The sequence below is a fragment of the Nelusetta ayraudi genome, unplaced genomic scaffold, assembly GCF_046127955.1.
Source record: "Nelusetta ayraudi isolate G7.1 ecotype Tasmania unplaced genomic scaffold, CSIRO-AGI_Nayr_v1 ptg000011l, whole genome shotgun sequence".
Lineage (NCBI taxonomy): Eukaryota > Metazoa > Chordata > Actinopteri > Tetraodontiformes > Monacanthidae > Nelusetta > Nelusetta ayraudi.
This window is the reverse complement of record NW_027466061.1, coordinates 9496302-9515700: the sequence shown is the minus strand read 5'-3', so window position 1 is coordinate 9515700 and position 19399 is coordinate 9496302. Positions and strand designations below refer to the sequence as shown.

General features: G+C 40.4%; 3 protein-coding genes across 3 annotated transcripts; 2 read left to right on the top strand and 1 right to left on the bottom strand.

The window, feature by feature from the left end:
• Positions 1-347: 347 nt before the first annotated feature.
• On the top strand, positions 348-6138 carry casp8 (caspase 8, apoptosis-related cysteine peptidase). The gene is made up of 12 exons (XM_076020673.1): positions 348-517; positions 1111-1274; positions 1641-1816; positions 1919-2024; positions 2441-2570; positions 2660-2715; positions 2789-2849; positions 3008-3069; positions 3495-3600; positions 3766-3893; positions 3972-4363; positions 4975-6138. The coding sequence occupies exons 2-12, from the start codon at positions 1167-1169 to the stop codon at positions 5108-5110; spliced, it is 1461 nt and encodes a 486-aa protein (XP_075876788.1). The 5' UTR covers positions 348-517; positions 1111-1166; the 3' UTR covers positions 5111-6138.
• A 4024-nt stretch (positions 6139-10162) lies between these two features.
• LOC142884777 (protein lifeguard 3-like) lies at positions 10163-17473 on the top strand. Its single transcript, XM_076020671.1, has 12 exons — positions 10163-10371; positions 12183-12491; positions 13222-13286; positions 13458-13522; positions 13647-13700; positions 13778-13828; positions 13915-13954; positions 14819-14856; positions 14985-15072; positions 15144-15239; positions 15318-15371; positions 15472-17473. Exons 2-12 carry the CDS (start codon positions 12188-12190, stop codon positions 15616-15618), a joined length of 1002 nt encoding a protein of 333 aa, XP_075876786.1. The 5' UTR covers positions 10163-10371; positions 12183-12187; the 3' UTR covers positions 15619-17473.
• Positions 17316-18498, bottom strand: LOC142884778 (uncharacterized). The gene is made up of 3 exons (XM_076020672.1): positions 18407-18498; positions 17915-18155; positions 17316-17766 (listed from the first exon to the last, which is right to left on the bottom strand). The coding sequence occupies exons 1-3, from the start codon at positions 18447-18449 to the stop codon at positions 17595-17597; spliced, it is 456 nt and encodes a 151-aa protein (XP_075876787.1). The 5' UTR covers positions 18450-18498; the 3' UTR covers positions 17316-17594.
• Positions 18499-19399: the final 901 nt, after the last annotated feature.

Genomic DNA, 19399 nt, shown 5'->3' with positions numbered 1-19399 from the left:
CTGTAACTGCAGTGGCGGTGAAGTTCAGAGGTTTCTTATAAATCCCTCTCGGTGGAGGGAAAGTCGCTTTCGTGATATTGTTTTCTTTCTCCCTGAGGTACCAAAATAAAAGTATAAAATGCAAACACATTTTTAATTTGATAAGTATTGATATGTTCATCTAGGCGGAGACACGTTTTGTAAAATGTTTTTTAAACTGCACGAATGCTTCTCGTGTGCTTTTCACGAGTCAACTGAAAATGACGTGTACAGACTGTACACGTCTGTACACTTCTGCGTCCTAATAAATATACTAGACTCTTATTGTGAAAGTACATCAATGGGGTTTCCGCTGAATGTGAAAGGACAAACTCTGTTAACACCCTCCGAAGTTGGGATGTTATTTTCAACCGGGCAGTCGATGGCACGGAACGCGAACAATTAACCTAAACTAGCTTAAAAACTTACAGTTCTTAGAAACTAAGACATCCCTTTGCTCTCTGGATACACGCTGCTGTACAGTAAGGAACACACTTCGGTAAGCCTTCGCGTTTTATTTTGCCACTTAATGCCTGATTTCCGTAAAAAAATAAAGTAACATTTATTTTTAGTGACAACGCGAACTAAGCTCAACTTTTGGACATTGACGGAATGTTTTATCTGAGTAAACTAAATCTGTCTATATATATTAATATGAAAAGTTGTCTTAGTTCTTTCTAGTAAAATTACTGTGAAGTGGGTGTTGGGGCGGGTGTAAAGCGGTGAAACTCAGTAAAACAGTTTATTTTAGCTGGGAAGCCTAGCTGCAGGTAATCAGGTGTCGTCTCAAACTGACGTCATGCTGTTTTTTGTGTTTTAAAAAAAATCTTTAATTTTCATGTAGAAGTACAAAGATCGAATCATTGGCAAAGCCTAAACTCACTGGGCGACATGACACGACAAAGTCATGTCATTTGCCACAACAATACGCCTTCATGTTTATAGTCATATGTACCTGTAACTGTAATAATCACCTAGTATTTTCGCTTTTTTTTAATCTTCACATTTTCATTGTATTTTCTGAACCTTGTCTTCAAGCCACTTTTTCATTGTATGTTGTTCCTTTGGTTCCTTCCTCTATCATAACACCAGCCTCTTGAGTTGTGTCGTCAGAGCACCAGCCCTGCTGTGGTGCAGTGGGTTTTGTGATGAATAGGTTGACGCTGTCCCACATAGATGAGGAGCTGGGGTCCTCAGAGGTGGCCTCTCTTTGCTTCCTCTGTCTGGATTCTATCAACAAAAAACGTCTGGAGGGGGTAAGCAAAACCTACCTTGTGCTCTTACATTTTTGCCCTAGTACTTGGCTTCACTGTGTCTGCACAAATGTGAAATATTATTATCAAACCTTTCTTTTAGATAAAAATTTTCATTCAAGGGAAAATGTAAGGAAAGATAATTATTGGTCAAGATAGACGATAAATAGAATTGCATGTTGTGTCAAAAGTAATGTTTCAGAGTTATAATGCTTTTTCAAACAAAAAAGTAAACCATTTGTTTCTATATGCCACTTAGTTTCCTCAGTCAAATTCCAAAAAGCAGAATAAGTATGTCTAGTCTCAGTTGCTGTATCTTCTGCTATTGCCTTCACAAAGTCTTCATCTTTGTATTCCCATATACTGTAGATTGTGGATGCAAAAGGCCTGTTCAAGAGACTTGAAGAAAGAGGGCTGCTGGAGAACCATTGTTTCCTGGCTGAGCTGCTGCACACCATCCGTCGAGCAGATCTCTTAGAACTCCTGGAGACGGACAGCAGGCAACTGGCAGAAACCGATGCAAATCCTACCTTGCCCAGTTACAGGTTGAAGCCGAAAGAAAGTGATTATAAGCTGTTGTGTTTTGCTTTGTTGTTTGTCCCCTTTTCTTTTTAACTCCTCCGTACTCTCTCTACTCTCCCTTCAAGGGTGATGCTTTACAGGATCCATGAAAACATGTCAGATGAAAATTTTGAAAAGATGAAGTTTTTGTTGAGTGACAGGCTGGGCAGACGACCAACTGAGATGTGCAAAGTAAGAATACACCTACCTGCATAACAAACAATAACAATAATAATAATAATAATAATAATTGCTGCATTCTGATTTATTATTTTAAACCAGAGTAAGTGTTAAAAACAGTGGTCTACAATAATTGATTGTGATTGAGATTTTGGTGATTTTGTTAAATCAATAATGTGCTTCAAGAGCTTACATTTACCAAGCTGTAATGTTGTTTTGTGAATGATGTGTCATATAAATGAATTGAAATATCAGTTGCATTTTGGAAGTATCCAAAGGATTATTTACTATTAACTTAGGTGTATTATGGGTAGCTATATTAAATTATTTTATTACACTTGAGTGCACATTATTACACATTATGTAATAATGCTATTCCTTTCTTAAGGTTTAAGGAAAGCTCTTTTTTTGTTTTTTCTTTTTTCCAGTCGGCGCTGGATTTGTTCATTGAAATGGAAAAGAATGCCTTTCTATCCAGAGTGAAACTTGACATTCTGCATGAGACACTACGGCTGATGGATCAAGAACTGGTGTCAATTGTAAACCGCTACAGGGAAGGTATGAGACCTTTACCCACACAAAGCAAGTACACTTTAAAATTGTGGGGTTTTTTTTTTAGCTTTATGTTATCCCCATCTGCTTTTCAGAGACAGGACAGAGCCAGAGAATTTCATCACCTCCTGGAAACAGGACGGATAACCGGGTTTGTGCATGTTCAAATGTGTCTGTTCTTGCAGTTAACCTGTAACAAAGCAAAACTTTTATTTTCCCAACAGAATTTTCCAAACACCCCCCATCCAGCACTTGTTTCGCGTGGATCTTGCACTCAGCCCAGAGGTAGGTTTCCCAGTTTGACATATTTGTTCTCATAATGCCTCTTTGCTGTGCAAGTCCATCCTCATTACTCTAGTTGTGATTATTGTAGTGCACGCACAATTGACGGATGTTTCTTATCTTCTTTCTTATCTTCTTTCTTATCTGTCTATCTTTGTAAGGCGTTGGACAGAATTTGTGCCCAGATGCGGTGGCCATGCCAACACAACAAGGCCTTGATCCGGTAAATATTTAAAAGAAGGAAAAAAAGAAAAACAGGCTTCTCCACTAATTTATGTATCCTGATTTTTTTCTTTTTTTGAGGTTTTTGTTTGTCCACAGATTGGTACGGATGTAATAGATTGATATATAAAAAAGGGCAATTGTTCTTGTACAAACAAACACTTAAACTGTGGTTGTTAAAAAAAGACTGCCATAGATGTATCTCAGTACTATCACTAGGGTTTGGATTAGCATCTGGTGCCTCTGAGTGGAGTGTCAAGGATGATGGGCACCCATGGGCCAATCTTGATTGAAACACAAAAAAAACTTTGCACATAAAGCATGACTGCATTGTGCAACTTTTGTCACCGCTTAATTGATAGTTTTGTTTCCTCGCTGTTGATACTTGGTATATGATGTGTCCTGTCCTGGCCTTTGTCATTATAGAAGGAGTACTACACCTTGACTCACAACCCTCGTGGCCTTTGTGTCGTCTTCAACAATGAGGAATTCCAACGTCTCGGATTTAGAAATGGGACGCAGCGGGATGCGGGTTTGTATCCTTTCATTGAAACTTCTGGTAAAATCTTCATATGCTGCTTCTGTATAAGCAACCAAGCTGAAAAGAGGGGTCCATGATGCTCAGAGTCACCCAACCTACTAAGCACATAAGATGGAGGATATAATATGAACTAAAGCAGTTCTCTCTTATGCACAGACTCACTCATTGATGTTTTTACCTTCCTGGGCTTTGATGTGGTTGTGCACAAGAACTTAACTGCCAACGCCATGCGAGATGAAATAAAAACACTGAGCGAAAGGAGCTTTATGGAAGATGATGCCTTGGTAAGTGGTTGAGAGAGCTAAATAAGGGTATTAGGGTTACCCTGAAATCTTAACACAACTTTCTTCCTGTGGTCTCAGGTGGTATGCGTACTCTCCCATGGAGAACTGGGAAGTGTCTATGGGACTGACGACAAGGAGGTGCTCCTTAAACAACTGACGCAGCCCTTCACTAGTCAGAAAGCCCCCACACTGGCAGGGAAGCCCAAAATGTTCTTCATTCAAGCGTGCCAAGGGCAGGACTTCCAGATGGGATTTGTCCCATGTCCTGTGGGGCCATGCCAGCAAGAGGAAGTCAGACAAAACCAGCTGGAGGAAGACGCAGGTCCCGTGTATAGTGAGACTGTGCCTAGTAGCGCTGACTTCCTGGTGGGCATGGCCACTGTGCCCAATTGCAAGTCGTTTCGAAACGGCAAAACAGGCTCCATCTACATCCAGGAACTGTGCACCCAGCTAACGGAATCGGCTAATAGGTGAGAGAGGACACAGGTTTGACCTTGTTGGGCTTTATTGTTGGCCTTTTCCGTATTTACACTGCAGTTTTTGAGTTAGAGGCAACACATTTGGATTTGGTGCGTCTGTCTGTTAACATTCACCTGACAACCCTTGTTAACCAATTAGAGTCACAGCTGTTCTGGTTCTGTCTCAGGGTGGAGGCAAGATAATGTTTATCAAAGGACCACTGTGCTTAAATCTACTTTTAAAAGTGGCCCATATCTGATATCTGCATTTCCACTTTCATATAGTGGAAAGTTGCTTGAAGCTACCCACATGAATACAGTAAATGTGATGTGGCTACTCAGCTACTTGTGGCTCTGAGGCATCTTGAGGGTGACATAGAAGTATTTGTTTTATTTATTTTTTGAGGGTGGGGGGAGTAGCAGAAATACAATCACTTCAACCATGGAGTGTAAATCAACCCTTTGACAAGGAACCAAGAAGCGTGCAGTTAATTTTTCTGAAAATTCTACATTCATCTTTTGTTACATGATATATTATGGACATCCTGGACATTTATAATGTATAAGGTTGTTTTCCTTATTTGCTTATTTATTTATGTTTTTATTATTTTATTTTTTTGTAGCTCAGAGATGGACGATATTCTCAGTGTCCTGACACGTGTCAACAGGGAGGTGAGCAAAGGCATTTACAAGGGATACAAACAAATGCCAGAACCCAAGTACACCTTCACCAAGAAGCTTGTCCTCAAACCTGTCTGAGCACCGGGACCAAGCTAAAAGTAGAGATGCCTTTTGAAAAGACCACAGTATTCCACTGTTCATTTGGTTTCATGTATGTTTACACAAAGTCGTTGAATGTATCTCCATTACATGTTGTGGGGCCTCTGCGGCTCTCAGATCACAAGAAATGATGGGTTATTAAATTTTTGAAAAAAAAAGTTTGATCACATGATTTCTCATCCATGATTTAAGAATTAATAAACAATAAAAGCTGCAAGCAGCGTTCAAGGGACTGAGCCTGCTGTGGCCCGCCATGGCCTGTTGACCACTGCTGACTCCTTATGATGCCTTCCATCAATGCCACTGCTGTCGTCGCCATGAAGATGTTCAGTAATCTTTTATTGATAAGCTTTTACTGTATGAGTGGGGGGCCCCGATGAGACAAATGGGTGACTTATCTTTGCATTGCTGGAAAGCAATTATATGGATGTGGGTGGCTGCTTTTGTTTTTTGCAGGTGGTGCTGTAGAGCCTAGTGGGTTCATTCCTAATGTTTGTGAAATGTTTCAGCAGTCTGAATCTTTGGGGCAAATTGAATGCGTTTCGGAGCATGTTTAGTATGTGAAGTGTGTGTGTGCGTGTCCGTAAGCCTATTATGCAAAAACCTGGCAAACAAATGCTTGTAGCATGTGCCCAACTCAGAATAAGAGCGTAGGCGTGGCGAATGAATGAAGGGACAGTAATGCGGAGTCCATTCCAGGCTCTGTATTTTAAAGGGCTTGGATTTTGTAATAAAGAAATACTTTCAACAGCTTGAAACTCAAAATGACAGTCCTATCATAGTTTAGCATTAGATGGATGCTTGGGCTTAAATTTCAGTTGGTACCAATCCTAATGGGAAGCACTAGTGCTTTTCACATACTCTTATTTACACTTTTGTGAGTTGAAATCCCAGTCAAGTTGAATCCGTTCACTGACTGACAGATCCAGAAGATATAGAATTAAGAAATTCTAAATAAGTGAAATGATTAATCTTCTTTGATTTCCTTGCTTTTCCTTTCCTCTAGATCTTCCAGAAAAACATAAAGAAAAATTAAAAATTGTGTGACTTTTTATTTGACATGTCGAGTTTTTGTGTTCTTTCACCATCCTTCATTCAAAGCTATTATTTAACAGTCATCTCTCCTAGTTTCATTCAAAATTGAGAGGTGACTTATTAAAAGTGGGTGTGGCTAAAACGCGCATTGGTTTCCTGAATCAACATAAATAATCTTGTCATCTAATATGTTTGTAATCAAAATGTTGTGTATTTTGTCATCTTTGTGTTTGGAATATCGTCCCTGGTGGGGGTAAATAAAAGCCCGCTAGGTGTTGGTGGAGAATTGAAACAACAACCTCATGCACCATAGTCAAGCTTCCTCCAGCCTGAGCCATCTGTCCTGGTGGAAGGATATTTCATTTTGTTGCCCTTATCTCTCACTTTGACTTTAAAAGATACATTTCTCATGGAAATAACCAGGATTCGAACCCTGGTCTCCCTCACGAGAGTCAGGCCAAACTCACTGAGCTAACTTGCTCAGGTTCCAGAGCACTGTGGAGATTAGCATTAATGATTTGATATTGGTATTATTGGTACGTTTTGCCACTGAACTCCTGAATAAACTGCAGCTGCTGGGAGAAATAAACAGCAAGTTTAACACAACAAATGGAGCTGAAGCGTTTTACATCCATTTTTAGCTAAAAGAATTCTCCTCACTCTTTTAACATTGAATTTAAGGAGAGTTTGAAAAGAAGGAAGGGGGAGCTATCTAGCTGGCTACACTTACCTGTATGCTGCTTTCCTGTTGAGATAGGAATGCTCGGAAATTCAATGGACACAATGCAACGCAAGTTTCGATTGTTTCGTTTATTTTAGGTTACACAACACGCACACGTGCCCACGCATACACACTTTCACACACACACACACACACACACACACACACACACACACACACACGTTGTACCTCTGGTCCACTCTAGGTTTCAATCTTCTGATCTCCATATTGGGAGTCACCGTTGCAAGACCATCTTCAGTGTTGATGACCAAAAGAACTATAAACGCCTCAGTGCTTCACCCTACGCAGACAAACATACAGAATAGTGATAAACCAGTTTTGGAACAGAGCAGGACGAACACCTCAGTTGAAATTGTAATTTTTTTTCTTATTATTATAGTTCCACTGCCTGTTACAGAACTCGTTAAAAGCTTCATAAAATGAACACATGGTCCGAGGGGTCACTAAGGTCGAAGAGACATGGGACAAAAACCTGTCTCATTAAGACCTACATTTTGTACACTCGGACCTTTGACCTTGACAAACCAGAAGTGCACTTTTTCCATTTGTTTAAAAATATAAAAATAAATAAAATAAAGTGTTGTATTACACAGAAAACTTTGTATTACACGGACAAGACATTGATGATTATAAGTTATTCAAAAAGTTCCTTACAGTTTTGATTTTATGATCCTTTAATGTTGAGGTCCATGTTTGAGCGACATCTAGCACAACAGAAATGGCCGTAGCTTTTGCTAGAAAGGAGATACTGTCATGAACCCGTCACTCACATCATGTTTGTCTCATTAAGGCATAGGTGTCAAACTCTGGCCAGCAGGCCAAATGTGGCCCACATTATATTTGGACCTCGAGGCAAAACAAAAACACTACTGGAGCTGGCCTGCCACTATTATACAGCACATGTAACCACTGATACTTAAAATCCCAAAACGTTATGTTCAGTCAGGACAGGATGTTCATTGAAGGATATTATTATTACTGAATTAGTTTATTGTTGTTATTTTTATTTTTAAATGTATTATCTCAAAGAAAAAGGTTATTGTTGAAATTCAAATCAGAAGGCTGCAAATGCAAAAAGAGGCGTAAGTTTTTTATTTATTAAATAATTTGTTGCTGTCACTATCTTCTTAAAAAGTGGGGCTCCGGAGACCCCATCAAAAAGAGCGACAACCTGGCCTCTTCCGCAGTCACGGTGTGCTCAAGACCAAAAGACGACTGAACGCGTGACACACCGAAGCCGCTCCTCTCTCCTCCCTTTGTAGTCTCCTCCTGCCTGAGCACAAATTGCACTCAGGTGCTCGACAGGCCAGGGGAGGAGCAAACAGGGGGAGACAGGAAAGGCAGCACGGAACAATTGTATAGTATTAAGCGTTGCTTGTTCAGGCTGAAGCAAAACTTGTTTGGGTTCATATAAAAAGGTTCACTGTTCTGTCTGGAGCAAGATTTTTTCGATAAAAATAAATGTTGACCCACAACTTTTTCCATGTTTTACGTTTTGGCCCAATGTGTGTTTGAGTTTGACACCCCTGCATGAAGGCCTACAATTCAATTATGCAATTTTCTTTGACACAAACCAGAAGTTTGCTATATACATAATAAGCTTTGACAAAAGTGTCCTCTCCCAGTACTCATTTCACACACAGTACTATTCACATGTGACAACCGTCACTGAAAACAAACAGGAAGTTCACAGTCATATGATTATTAACACCTCTTTCAGTGCATATTTCAGCCACTAAACATGCTGCGAAACCCATCAAATTTGCCACTCGGGTCCAGACTGGTGAGACATTTCACAAACATGAGGAATGAACCCGCTAGGCAGTGCCACCTACAAAAGCAAAAGCAACCACCCAGATCCATGTGACTGTGTTCCAGCGATGCAAAGATAAATCACTGGTTTGTCTCATCGGACCCTGCAGCTCACACAGTGACAACACAGAATTTTACTTTTTGTACTGACCGTGTTTTTGTTTTGTATTTTTGCAAGACATTTTAAGAGGGCTTAGAATGACTTGTTTCACATTATTGACATGTATGAAAAAACTGTCCTAGCAGAGAAAATATAGACTCTGAAACGATCACTTCAGTCAGAGTTGTTTATTATTAGACAAGAATATCTGCACAACTTAAGTCCACACAAAAAGCAGGAATAGCTCTATACAACCGATGTTAACATGCTAGCAGCGTGAAAATCGCTATAAGGAGTGAAATTTGCGAGTCAGAATCGCTGCTTCTTTAGTTTCACAAACAGAGCACGGAGTTAGCGGTGGTGGCTAACAGTTCATCAACACGGTTCAGCGGTTGTACGTTGCAAGTAGTCTAAAAACTAATGTTGCTTGAGGTCACAATACACTCACAGTCCTCATACATGTTTTCAAATATTGCCGTGGCTGACTATTCTCTCGTCGTCCACCAGGGGGCCGAGTCGAGCCCGTCTCCCTCCCGTGGCCGACCGGGCCAGTGTTCCGTCGCATCCGCATTAGGCTGAACAAACCTCAAACATTTTCTCTGTTCGTTCCACTCTGACGGTTGTGGTCCTTGGTGCTTCGGTAGTCGCTCTGTATTGTGAAACAGAGTGTTCAGAACCATGTTCAACAGCTTGCAGGGCTCACGCCCATTATTTGACGCTTTGGCATCATTTGACACTAGTATTCAACATTGTAACAGTATTTCGAGCTCAGAAAAGTGGAAAAGCATAATAGGTCCCGTTTAAGTTTGCTGTTCACTCTCAACTCACACACCAGCAAACTGAGGAACTGTGTGACCAGTCACAGGAGTGGGCTGGGCAGGAGGCGTACACGGAGGAGGCCGGGGTGGACTGAAGTAAAACAGGCCGTTTTCGCGGGGTGCAGGAAATACGAGGAAGCAATGCAGCAAGAGACAGATCTACAAAGCTTTCAGTGTTATCAGTGCGGGTCGTGTGTCGCTGCTCTGGAGGGACCAGAAATAAAATACAAAAGCCCGAAAATTACTATAATAGGGCCCCTTTAAATGAACTTTAACATGACGTAACACTGAGACAAAAGTTGCCCGTGCTGCTGCACGGTGGCTGCGATGTAATATGATTAACGGGAGAAATGACTGATGAGTTTGCTTAACTTGTACTTAACTTGTACTTGTACGGACACACACACACACACACACACACACACACACACACACACACACACACACACAGTGGGCGTGAGAGACTCAGACTTGTTCATGTGCGCTTTCCAGATTCCAGCAGACTCCACCCTACAATTCCTTGTTCCAGGTTTGTCCCTTCTCGCACACACAGCGAGTTGAGCACAACTTCACACTCGGCCGTCCACGCCATCTTCCCAGGGATTTATTTGTTCCTCCACCACCGTCGGGAGACAAAGAAGGCGTGGCGATTTAACCAGCTAGAGCCCGTCCTAATTTCTGGATACCCTTTCTTTATTTTAGAGGCGACTCCGACGCTTCCCAGTCTCTGGTGGTAAGTAGCAGCCGATACTGTTCAGTGCCGTCATGTTAGCTGAGCTGCGTCACGTTCCGGCTGACAGATGGAACTTGTAGCCCGGGTAAATCTTATGAGTTGGTTGTTTTTTGCGAAGGTCTCCTATCCTGAAAAGGCTTTTTGTGAGCCAGGGTTCAATTGGGCGGAGGAGCCTCAGCCTGTGCGGATATGTCTTTTCGAGCAAACAGCGGAAAAAAATGTGCTCGACGATCGTCCAGGCTGGTGATTTTCTTTTCTCTTCTTCTCACGGAACGATCACTACAAACACAGTAGTTCTTCATAAACTTGAGCAAAGTGCCTTAGATAGTAAATAAATAAATAAATAAATCATTCTTATTTATTACTTTTTAAAATGTTTTCAAGCGTCTTCAAATACAGGTTTGTTGTTTTTGTTTCTGTCGGGCAGACATTTTAGTTCGTCACACAAGGATGCACAGGTAGAACCAACTTGCCAAAACTTTCCACGTTTTTTGTTAGAGAAGTTTCATTCATGCAACAGTGAGGAAATGACCAGCATCCCTGGCGCTAGAGACCCATACATCGAACAGCTATATAAAATAAGCTACTACGGAGTGGAGAAAGAAGTTGGGAAAATAAAACCACAATTATATGAGACTAAATAATAATAATAATAATAATAATGATAAAACAGGAACTGGATTACGAGAAACAGAAGTTTGAACTGTTTTATCATTATAATTATTATTAGTAGTACATATTGTTTCATAACAGGGTTTTTTTTTTAATTTATTTATTGTCTTGTCAAATTGTCTAGGTTTTAGGGACTGTGTCGACTTTATTGTGCATGTCTTGACAACAACAATGATTATTAAATCTGATCAACATTGATGTAGCTTACATCAATACATCATGTATGTGTTGGATTTTTGTTCCCTTGCATTTATACCTTGGAGTAGTTTTGGGCAAAAACTTTCTGACAATGTGCTTTTACTAAGTCACATTTTCCTAATGTTATTGTTCAATACTCTCAAAAACACCTGCTGTGTGTTGGGTACAAGTAGTACCAGTAGATTTGACTGGTCATGACTTGGTAATTGCTCATGCTAAAGTATTTCTCAACTACCTGGCTGAATAGATGTTGTGTATTATGTGACTCATTTCAAGTGTTGACTTTATGGAGGAGTTACACCCAGACAGACTCTCGAAACCTAGCTGCACGTTGAGTGGCACTCCCAACTGCAACCTCCTCTCTCACTGTTTTTGACCAGAAACATGAGGCTCTTTTTTTCCATTTGCTGTTTTCTGTCCTGTTGCTTGGTGCTTTGGCGGTGACGTAAAGCCAACATGAGGTGGAGCAGCTTTTTGAATTCCTTCTCTGTGCGTCTTTGCCCTTAAAGTCATAGTCGAAGCAGAGCTCTAAGGACATCAGGAAATTCTTAAATAGAGGGGCAGAGTTGAAACAGGTCATCATTAAAATGAAGGCCTAAAGTAACATTGTAGCATCTTAAAGAGTTTATCCATTGAGTTAAAAACTTCAGAGAGGAAGTTGTCCTGTGGGAGGATCATTTACAACATTGTTGTGCGTTTTATAGGAAATTTCTTATTATAATGCTGGCCACTGTTCTTTTTCTTTAAAGAACCAAGTTTCTTGGACACCAGACCTCCCAGAATGTGTTTGCTCAGTTATCGTAGAGAAGAAGTGATGTGTTACTGTAAAAACGGCCCATTTTTGTGGTGGTTTATAGGTTTGGTTTCAATGTTAAATCCGGCGTTGACCCATTTGGAATGGTCTAGTACCCATGTGAACAGCAATTTCTCCAACTTGCCAGGTGACATGTCCAGGTCAGACCACCCACCAGCTTACGACGACTCCAGGGGCCCCCTGTATAATCCTCAGGGTGGGAACTACCCAGCACCCCCTGCCTATGGCTTCCCAGCTTACAATGATCTTCACCCGGGCCAACCTGCGGCTCCCTACCCGACCAACCCAAACACCCCACTCTACCCAGGCCAGCCAGTGGGCACCCCTGCAGGCCCGTACCCAGGACAGCCTCACCCCTCTGGGCCCGTCGGAGCTGGATACCCTCCCATGCCCCCTATTATCCCACCTACCATCCCATCAGATATGATGAGCTCTGGTAAGACATGGGTTCAAGTGTGACACCTCTGCTAGAGATTACTGTTTTTCTAAGAAATAATAATAATAATTCTAGGAGATTAGTTCTCGTAAACTGAGCTGGACTGGTTTAAGTAAGTGATGCAACGCCACAGGTGTGTGTGTGTGTGTGTGTGTGTGTGTGTGTGTGTGTGTGTGTGTGTGTGTGTGTGTGTGTGTGTGTGTGTGTGTGTGTGTGTGTGTGTGTGTGTGGGGCGGGGTGGTTTCTCATCACGAGTCTCCTTTCAATATTGAGTTGAATAGGGGCCTGTTTCTGGAATATATCAGATACAAGATTTGTTCATTTATTTTTCATTATGCAAAGTATGTCCACTCTGTTTTTGTGTTTAACAGTACCTTAATAATCCATCACGAATGTTTGACATCCAGACCCACTGCCTGTTTGTCGACGTTTGCTTGTTATTTTTAATTGTAGACTTTTTGAGATAAATTAATTAGTTTTACTCAATTGATACTCTTCACTTATATGTGGTACTTGATTGTGAGTTTGGAAGATTAGACTAACAACAATCTGTCTGGGTTTGTCCAAAGAGATCTTGCTAACGACTAACACACTGTCCTTGTGTTATCAATCAAGTTCTGCTTAGCTATTTTAAATTATATCATGATTTTAAAAATGTAACTATTTTTTAAACTTCCTTCTTTTAAATCTTTTATTTATTCCCTTGATTGTGGCTCATGTATTCATTCAGATGAAGAGTATGGATTGAGCGATTCCTGGGACAGTCTGAAGGTTCGACATGCCTTCATCAGAAAGGTAAAAACATAGCTTGTTGAGAAAAGCTTAGTCTGCTTGTTTTCATTTTTTTTGCCTGAGAGTCTGAAGTTTGGTTCTGAAACGTGGTTGTAGTGAAATGCTAGCTTTGTTTTACTTAAACTGGCACTTAAAGCTAAACTGCTTAAACCTACAAGTTTTGTTTTTCTTCAGGTTTATTTGATTTTGGCGTCACAGCTTCTTGTCACTACGGGTATCGTTGCAGTATTCACATTTGTGTGAGTATACATTATAATAATGCAATTTTTGTAATAATAATGTGTTTGGTGTGCCGCTGTGTCTGCTTGTGTTTGTTGTGTTTGTATCCATGTCTCTCATCATTTCCGTTCCCTCCTTTTGCAGTGAACCTGTCAGATTCTTTGTTCAGAGAAACCAGGCTGTCTACTGGGCTTCTTAGTAAGTCTCTGTCCACACTCATGTCACATTTCTTCCTCGAAATGAAAGCTTGGTAAGACTATTGTTGTTTTGTCCAGTGGTGTGTACTTCATCACCCACATGGTGCTGGTCTGCTGCAAGGGCCCACGGTGAGTATTGCGTCGTGTTGTCAGAAAGAGTTCCCAAGAGTATTTATTGAGAAATGTAACACTGCTAATTGTGGGTCTCATTGCAGGAGGAAGTTCCCATGCAACCTCATTCTGCTGCTGATCGTTGTAAGGTTCATTACATTGTGTGGTTTGAAAGTTAAACAGGCAGTAGGCTTATTATCATGAATTTGAACATCACATTTGTGCAGCTCAATGCAAAGGTTCAAGTTTGCATTGAACCTTCTAAAAACCTGCAAGAAACCCCTGTAATAATGTTGCGCCCCTGAAAGCAGGGAGAAGTTATCACACAGGGTGATGACAGTGCTTCCTCATCAGAGTGTTTATTGCAATGAGATTTATCATATCAACAATGTACAAACTCGCAACAATGTTCATTCATTCACCGGCGACAATTGTCAGTCGAACGCTGCACAGACACATCGAAATCACTTACACACGCACGCACGCACACGCAGCAAAATTACTTTCGATCAAACCGAAAATATTCCATAACACGCTCTTAGCGTCCAAAACATTTTTATAATATTCCCACACCCCCTTTACTGCTTTCCTGCTCACTACACACCTAAAAGCAGGGAGAAGTTATCACACAGGGTAATGACAGTGCTTCCTCATCAGAGTGTTTATTGCAATCAGGAAGACACTGCGACTCCCGTGGGGTACGGTGTGGAGGCAAACACAATCGATCACAGACTCCTGGATTCAGATCGCCGTGCGGATCACTGTTAAAATTACTTTTTAACACCAACAACAAAAAAATATAAAAGATAAAATACTAAATGAATGAATTAAATATTATTCAATTTAACCATTTCTAACATTTCTTTTTAACACTTTTCATCTTTTTTTAACATTAACGCAGTATTGTGATCAATTACATGACTCTTCAATTATAACCCTTTACAATAACATTTATCTATCAGAGTAGTTATTTTTGAAATATAATAATTTACTGTGATCCTTTTTCAGACCTTGGCTTTGTCGTACATGACGGGAACAATTTCCAGGTGGAACAAAAACACTACATGCACTCACACTTGTATATGTTAAAAAAAACAAATATGTACAGCAGTTTGGTCAACTCTGGTTGTTTTATTGTTTTATAAATGTGTTATTCTTTTTGTCTTTTTTTTAGTTTTTATGACACGAAAGCAGTGTTTCTTGCTCTTGGGATCACCGCTGTCGTCTGCATCACAGTGACAGTATTTTGCTTCCAGACAAAGGTGTGTGTGTTCGGCGTGTGCGTATCTTTGCATCTGTCGAGTCAAATGTATATTAATGTTTCTGTTCATAGGTGGACTTTACCAAGTGTCGGGGCCTTTTTTGTGTCCTGGGGATTGTAATATTTGTGACGGGCATCATCACAACCATCGTGCTGTCGTTCAAATATGTAAGTTCAGAATGAAGGGTGAAGAACATTGTTTTCATTTCAATAACATATGATTAATATGGATATTTGCTGTTGCAGATCTATTGGCTTCACATGCTTTATGCTGCCTTGTCAGCCATTGTCTTCACTATGGTGAGTATTTATTTTTAATTTTTCATGACTTGAGTGTGACTTCATCATGCCATCCATGATGTGCATTTTTACAGAGCTTTTTTTCTTGTTCCTGTTCTAGTTCTTGGCATACCACACACAGCTTCTGATAGGAAACAGGAAGTATTCCATCAGCCCAGAGGAGTATGTGTTCGGCGCTCTTGCTATCTATACCGACATTATCCAGATCTTCCTTGCCTTGCTGCAAATTATCGGCTCGTCCAAATAAGTCCTCTTGAGGGCACTTGACCAACTGTGGCATACACATGCAAATACTAGGCAGCGCTTTGTAATTCAATTACATTGTATGTAGTCTGTGTAGAACATTGTAAAATCATGGTGCACTAAAGGGAAGGGCTGACTTAGATGATTTGTTATAGTAGATGCACTATTTATCTGTTATTGTTCAGCTTTTTTTGTATTATACAACTTTCAAGTGGTTAAGAAGCTTTTTAATATTCATGATGCCAACATTAAGATACTGCCAGCTGGACATTGTTGGAACTTTTTTTACGCTGATTCTTGAGGTTTGAAGAAAACATTCTGTGTTTCCAAATCTGGACTTCCGAACAAAGACCTTTCCCTGATTGGCTTTATCGCATATTATTGTCATCCAAATGTGTGTTAAAGTGTATCTGCAGATGGAGCCCATTGGGGTCATGTTCGTAAATAACTGATTAAGCATAACGATTGGAAATGAACTGAAGGTTTTGTTCTTAAAATGAATGACTATGTTAGTCAGTTCATTCAGCGCTTAAGCCATGTTTGTCACATCAAAGTTGTTTTTTTTCTTCACGTGTGTTGTGTCTGTATGATTGCCTTTATCAGGAACTTCTTGCTGTCAGCTTGGGAGCCATCCATGCTCCTTGTATAGTTTTAACAGCTGGTTAAGAGTATTTCGGTAACCTTGAGGCGATGCTGTTTTACCCAAAATTTGACAAGGTGACCAACCGAAGCATTTCCAGTTAATTTCCATTAAGCTCTGTGTCTGAATCCTCACCTCAGTCTGACGACCTCCCACGTCTCTTAGCAATATGACACCAACGCAAACCACTCAGCCTCATAAGTGACACACCCTATGTCTTATCTCGTTCATATCCACACATTCACAGTAGCACCAAATTTGTGGTGAATGCAGCTGTCAAGATAACCAGAAGATCAGGTTAACTCAACAAGGTTTCATGTAAAGATGTGATGGTTTTCACCTGACTGTCAGAACATGAAGAAAATTATTTTTTATATTGTACCATGTTATTTTAATGGACCATATACAGGTTACAAGTCAAAACTGGTTAAAGTTGAATGACAGATATTGTTTCCTTCTGACATGGTGCTTTGTGCCTTGGCTCATGTCACATAATTTAAGTATTGGATTTGTAATGGGTATTGGCACTTTGCTGATTGGATCTCTGAAGCACAGCTTAATTTAGACAGCATCAACTTCATACAAGTTTCTGATCAAATAAGTCAGTGTTTCATGGTTGTGCTTAAGACGTGTATTGCTATCATACATGTATGTTTTACATCACTATAGTGCCTTTACAATGACTTTTATTATTTTTGGTATACTAAGATCCATTAGAGTGTATAGCTTTGTTCCGAATGTGCCTGTTTTATATGATCATAGGTTGCTGTCAGCTTTGGGTCAAACATGGAGGATCAGTTGGAAGGGGTCAGTCAAACACAGAACAGCATAGCCTCTTAGTGACATTATTGAAAATATTCCTAGTAGTTCCAGCTAACCTGCCAGAGAGGATCTGTCCCATCTAGCTGGTCCTCCACACATTTATGCAACGTTACATGGACCCTGGCGAAGAGGCCAAGGCAAATATTTTTGGATATATGCTCAATATGGAGTTTGTAAATTAGCTTTTCAATGTCTTTCTTTTCATATCATACAAAGAATAGTATTTGTGAGTTTTGGTGTTGTGATTTGGTACATGAGTTTATTATCATTTAAAATAAAAATTCTGTCATAAATATACACTTTGCAATGACATCAATGTCACTGTTACACATATTTGATTTTCCTCTGCACTAATGGTGTAGCAGGGAGCAAATAAAAACATACAAGATGCTTCAGAGATTTTTTGCAGTTATTTTCTCAAGTCAAAATAATGTGTCACAAAACCCTTGTTTGGTTTGAAAGGCAAGATCACGAAGTTGTCAGGTTAGCAGTTCAAATCACGCAGCCCTTTGTGTCTGTTATGTGTCCAATTTAACATCTTCTGCACTGTGGCGATAGCGACTCCTTTCATATTCTCCCTCGTTGGACCTCTTCATCCTCTGGCGAATCTTCAGCTGCTTCAGTCTGTTCTTATCCACTTGTCTCTTGGCCAAGAGGAAGCCAATGACACCTGTGGGGAGTCCTATCATCCTGAAGAAAGATAAAAACATGTTTTTTAATTGGCCTACTGACAAATGCAGACGTTTGGAGTGGGCAGAGGATCACACGAACGACATTTTGTGAATTGTGATTCACAAAATGTCGTCTGTGACTTTTTATTAGCACCACAGAGGTTTACCAAGCATAGCCAATATTCATCATGGGGTTTTTGGCCTTTTTCTTCGGTATGTATTCAGGACCCTCGGGTTCCTCCGGCTCCTCTGCCCTCTTGCCGTCCGTGCTGTGTGGCCCGACCTGCGGCGGTTTCACTGTGCTGGAGCGGCAAAGGACGGCGGCAGAGGGGGCGTGCAGCCGGAAACACTGACCCACTGCTGGAGTCTGCGTGAGAAGCACCCAGCGTGGGACAACATGATTCACACCTGGAAATGGATGGGCGAAATGAATCTGTCACTCATCGACGGTGTGATGACAGAGATTCCCTTGAAGTCGACATCTACGTGACAGTCGAGTTACTAGCAAACAGGAAGTCCTGTGCGGTAAAGACTGATAAAAAAAAAATTACTTTACGGGCTATGTGAATGAAAATGACAAGCGGGCTTTCAAATACTCTATATTTCATTGACACGTTGCGGCCGAAGCTTGAGAAGAAGCTGATATTTATGAGTTTTACCTTTAAACGCCGACCTGACGGCTGAAAAACAGGGCGCCGCCATCTTTGTTAGACAAACGTGTGACGTATCTGTTACGTATGTGCGTGTAATGTATTGATTAATTTTGCAGTCACCTTAGTCCTCTGAGACTGAACATGTTTTTTGGGTTTTTTTTTTTTTATCATTAAAACGTTGGCTCACTAACTCTGCATCACTATAAAGCAGATTAACAATATTACTCTATGAAGGATTCTCTCTACCATTTTACAGATAATTAGATTTTTCCCAAACAGGACTTGAACTAACAACCTCTTTAATCACAGCCCTTCCATTAACATACCAATCTATGGACAAACCCGTATGTATGAACTAGAGATGCTCCAATACCAGTACCAGTATTGGGTATCAGTATTGATACTGGGGTTGAGTACTCTGCTTGTACTCGTAAAATGAATGTCCATACCACAACACCGATACCAGTTGTATATGTATGCATGACAATTTTGTTAAATGTATGTTTGTACAGCACTGAAACTTGTGATAGTCACCTGTGTGTTACAAATATGTGCTGAGGAATATCGTTCAAATAACAGAACATTTTTTCATTGTTTTGTTTTTTTAAAATCAAAGTAAGTCTGTAATGTGTAATGGCCTTAAAAAGTAGTTGGTATCTATATCGGTGAGTACTGAAATTGAATACTCTACTCCTATTGTAAAAAAAAAAAAATGAACAAAGAACGTCAATGACGACCTATTCATTAATGACCGCAATAATGCTTTCTGTCGAAACTTCCCATTTTCCCCTATTCTTACACATTTTGCTCTAAAACGAGAAATTTGAGCGTTTTTAAGCCAGCTTGCGCCTCTCGTTTCCAACTGACCGATTTACTGGAAGTAACACAGCGATCCAGGAAACTCACAACCCTTGCAGACCTCTTTCTGTCTCTGTCAACAATTCTCAAAGACCTTTTTCCTGTTGGACACAAACCAAGTGATATGACCCCAGTGACACG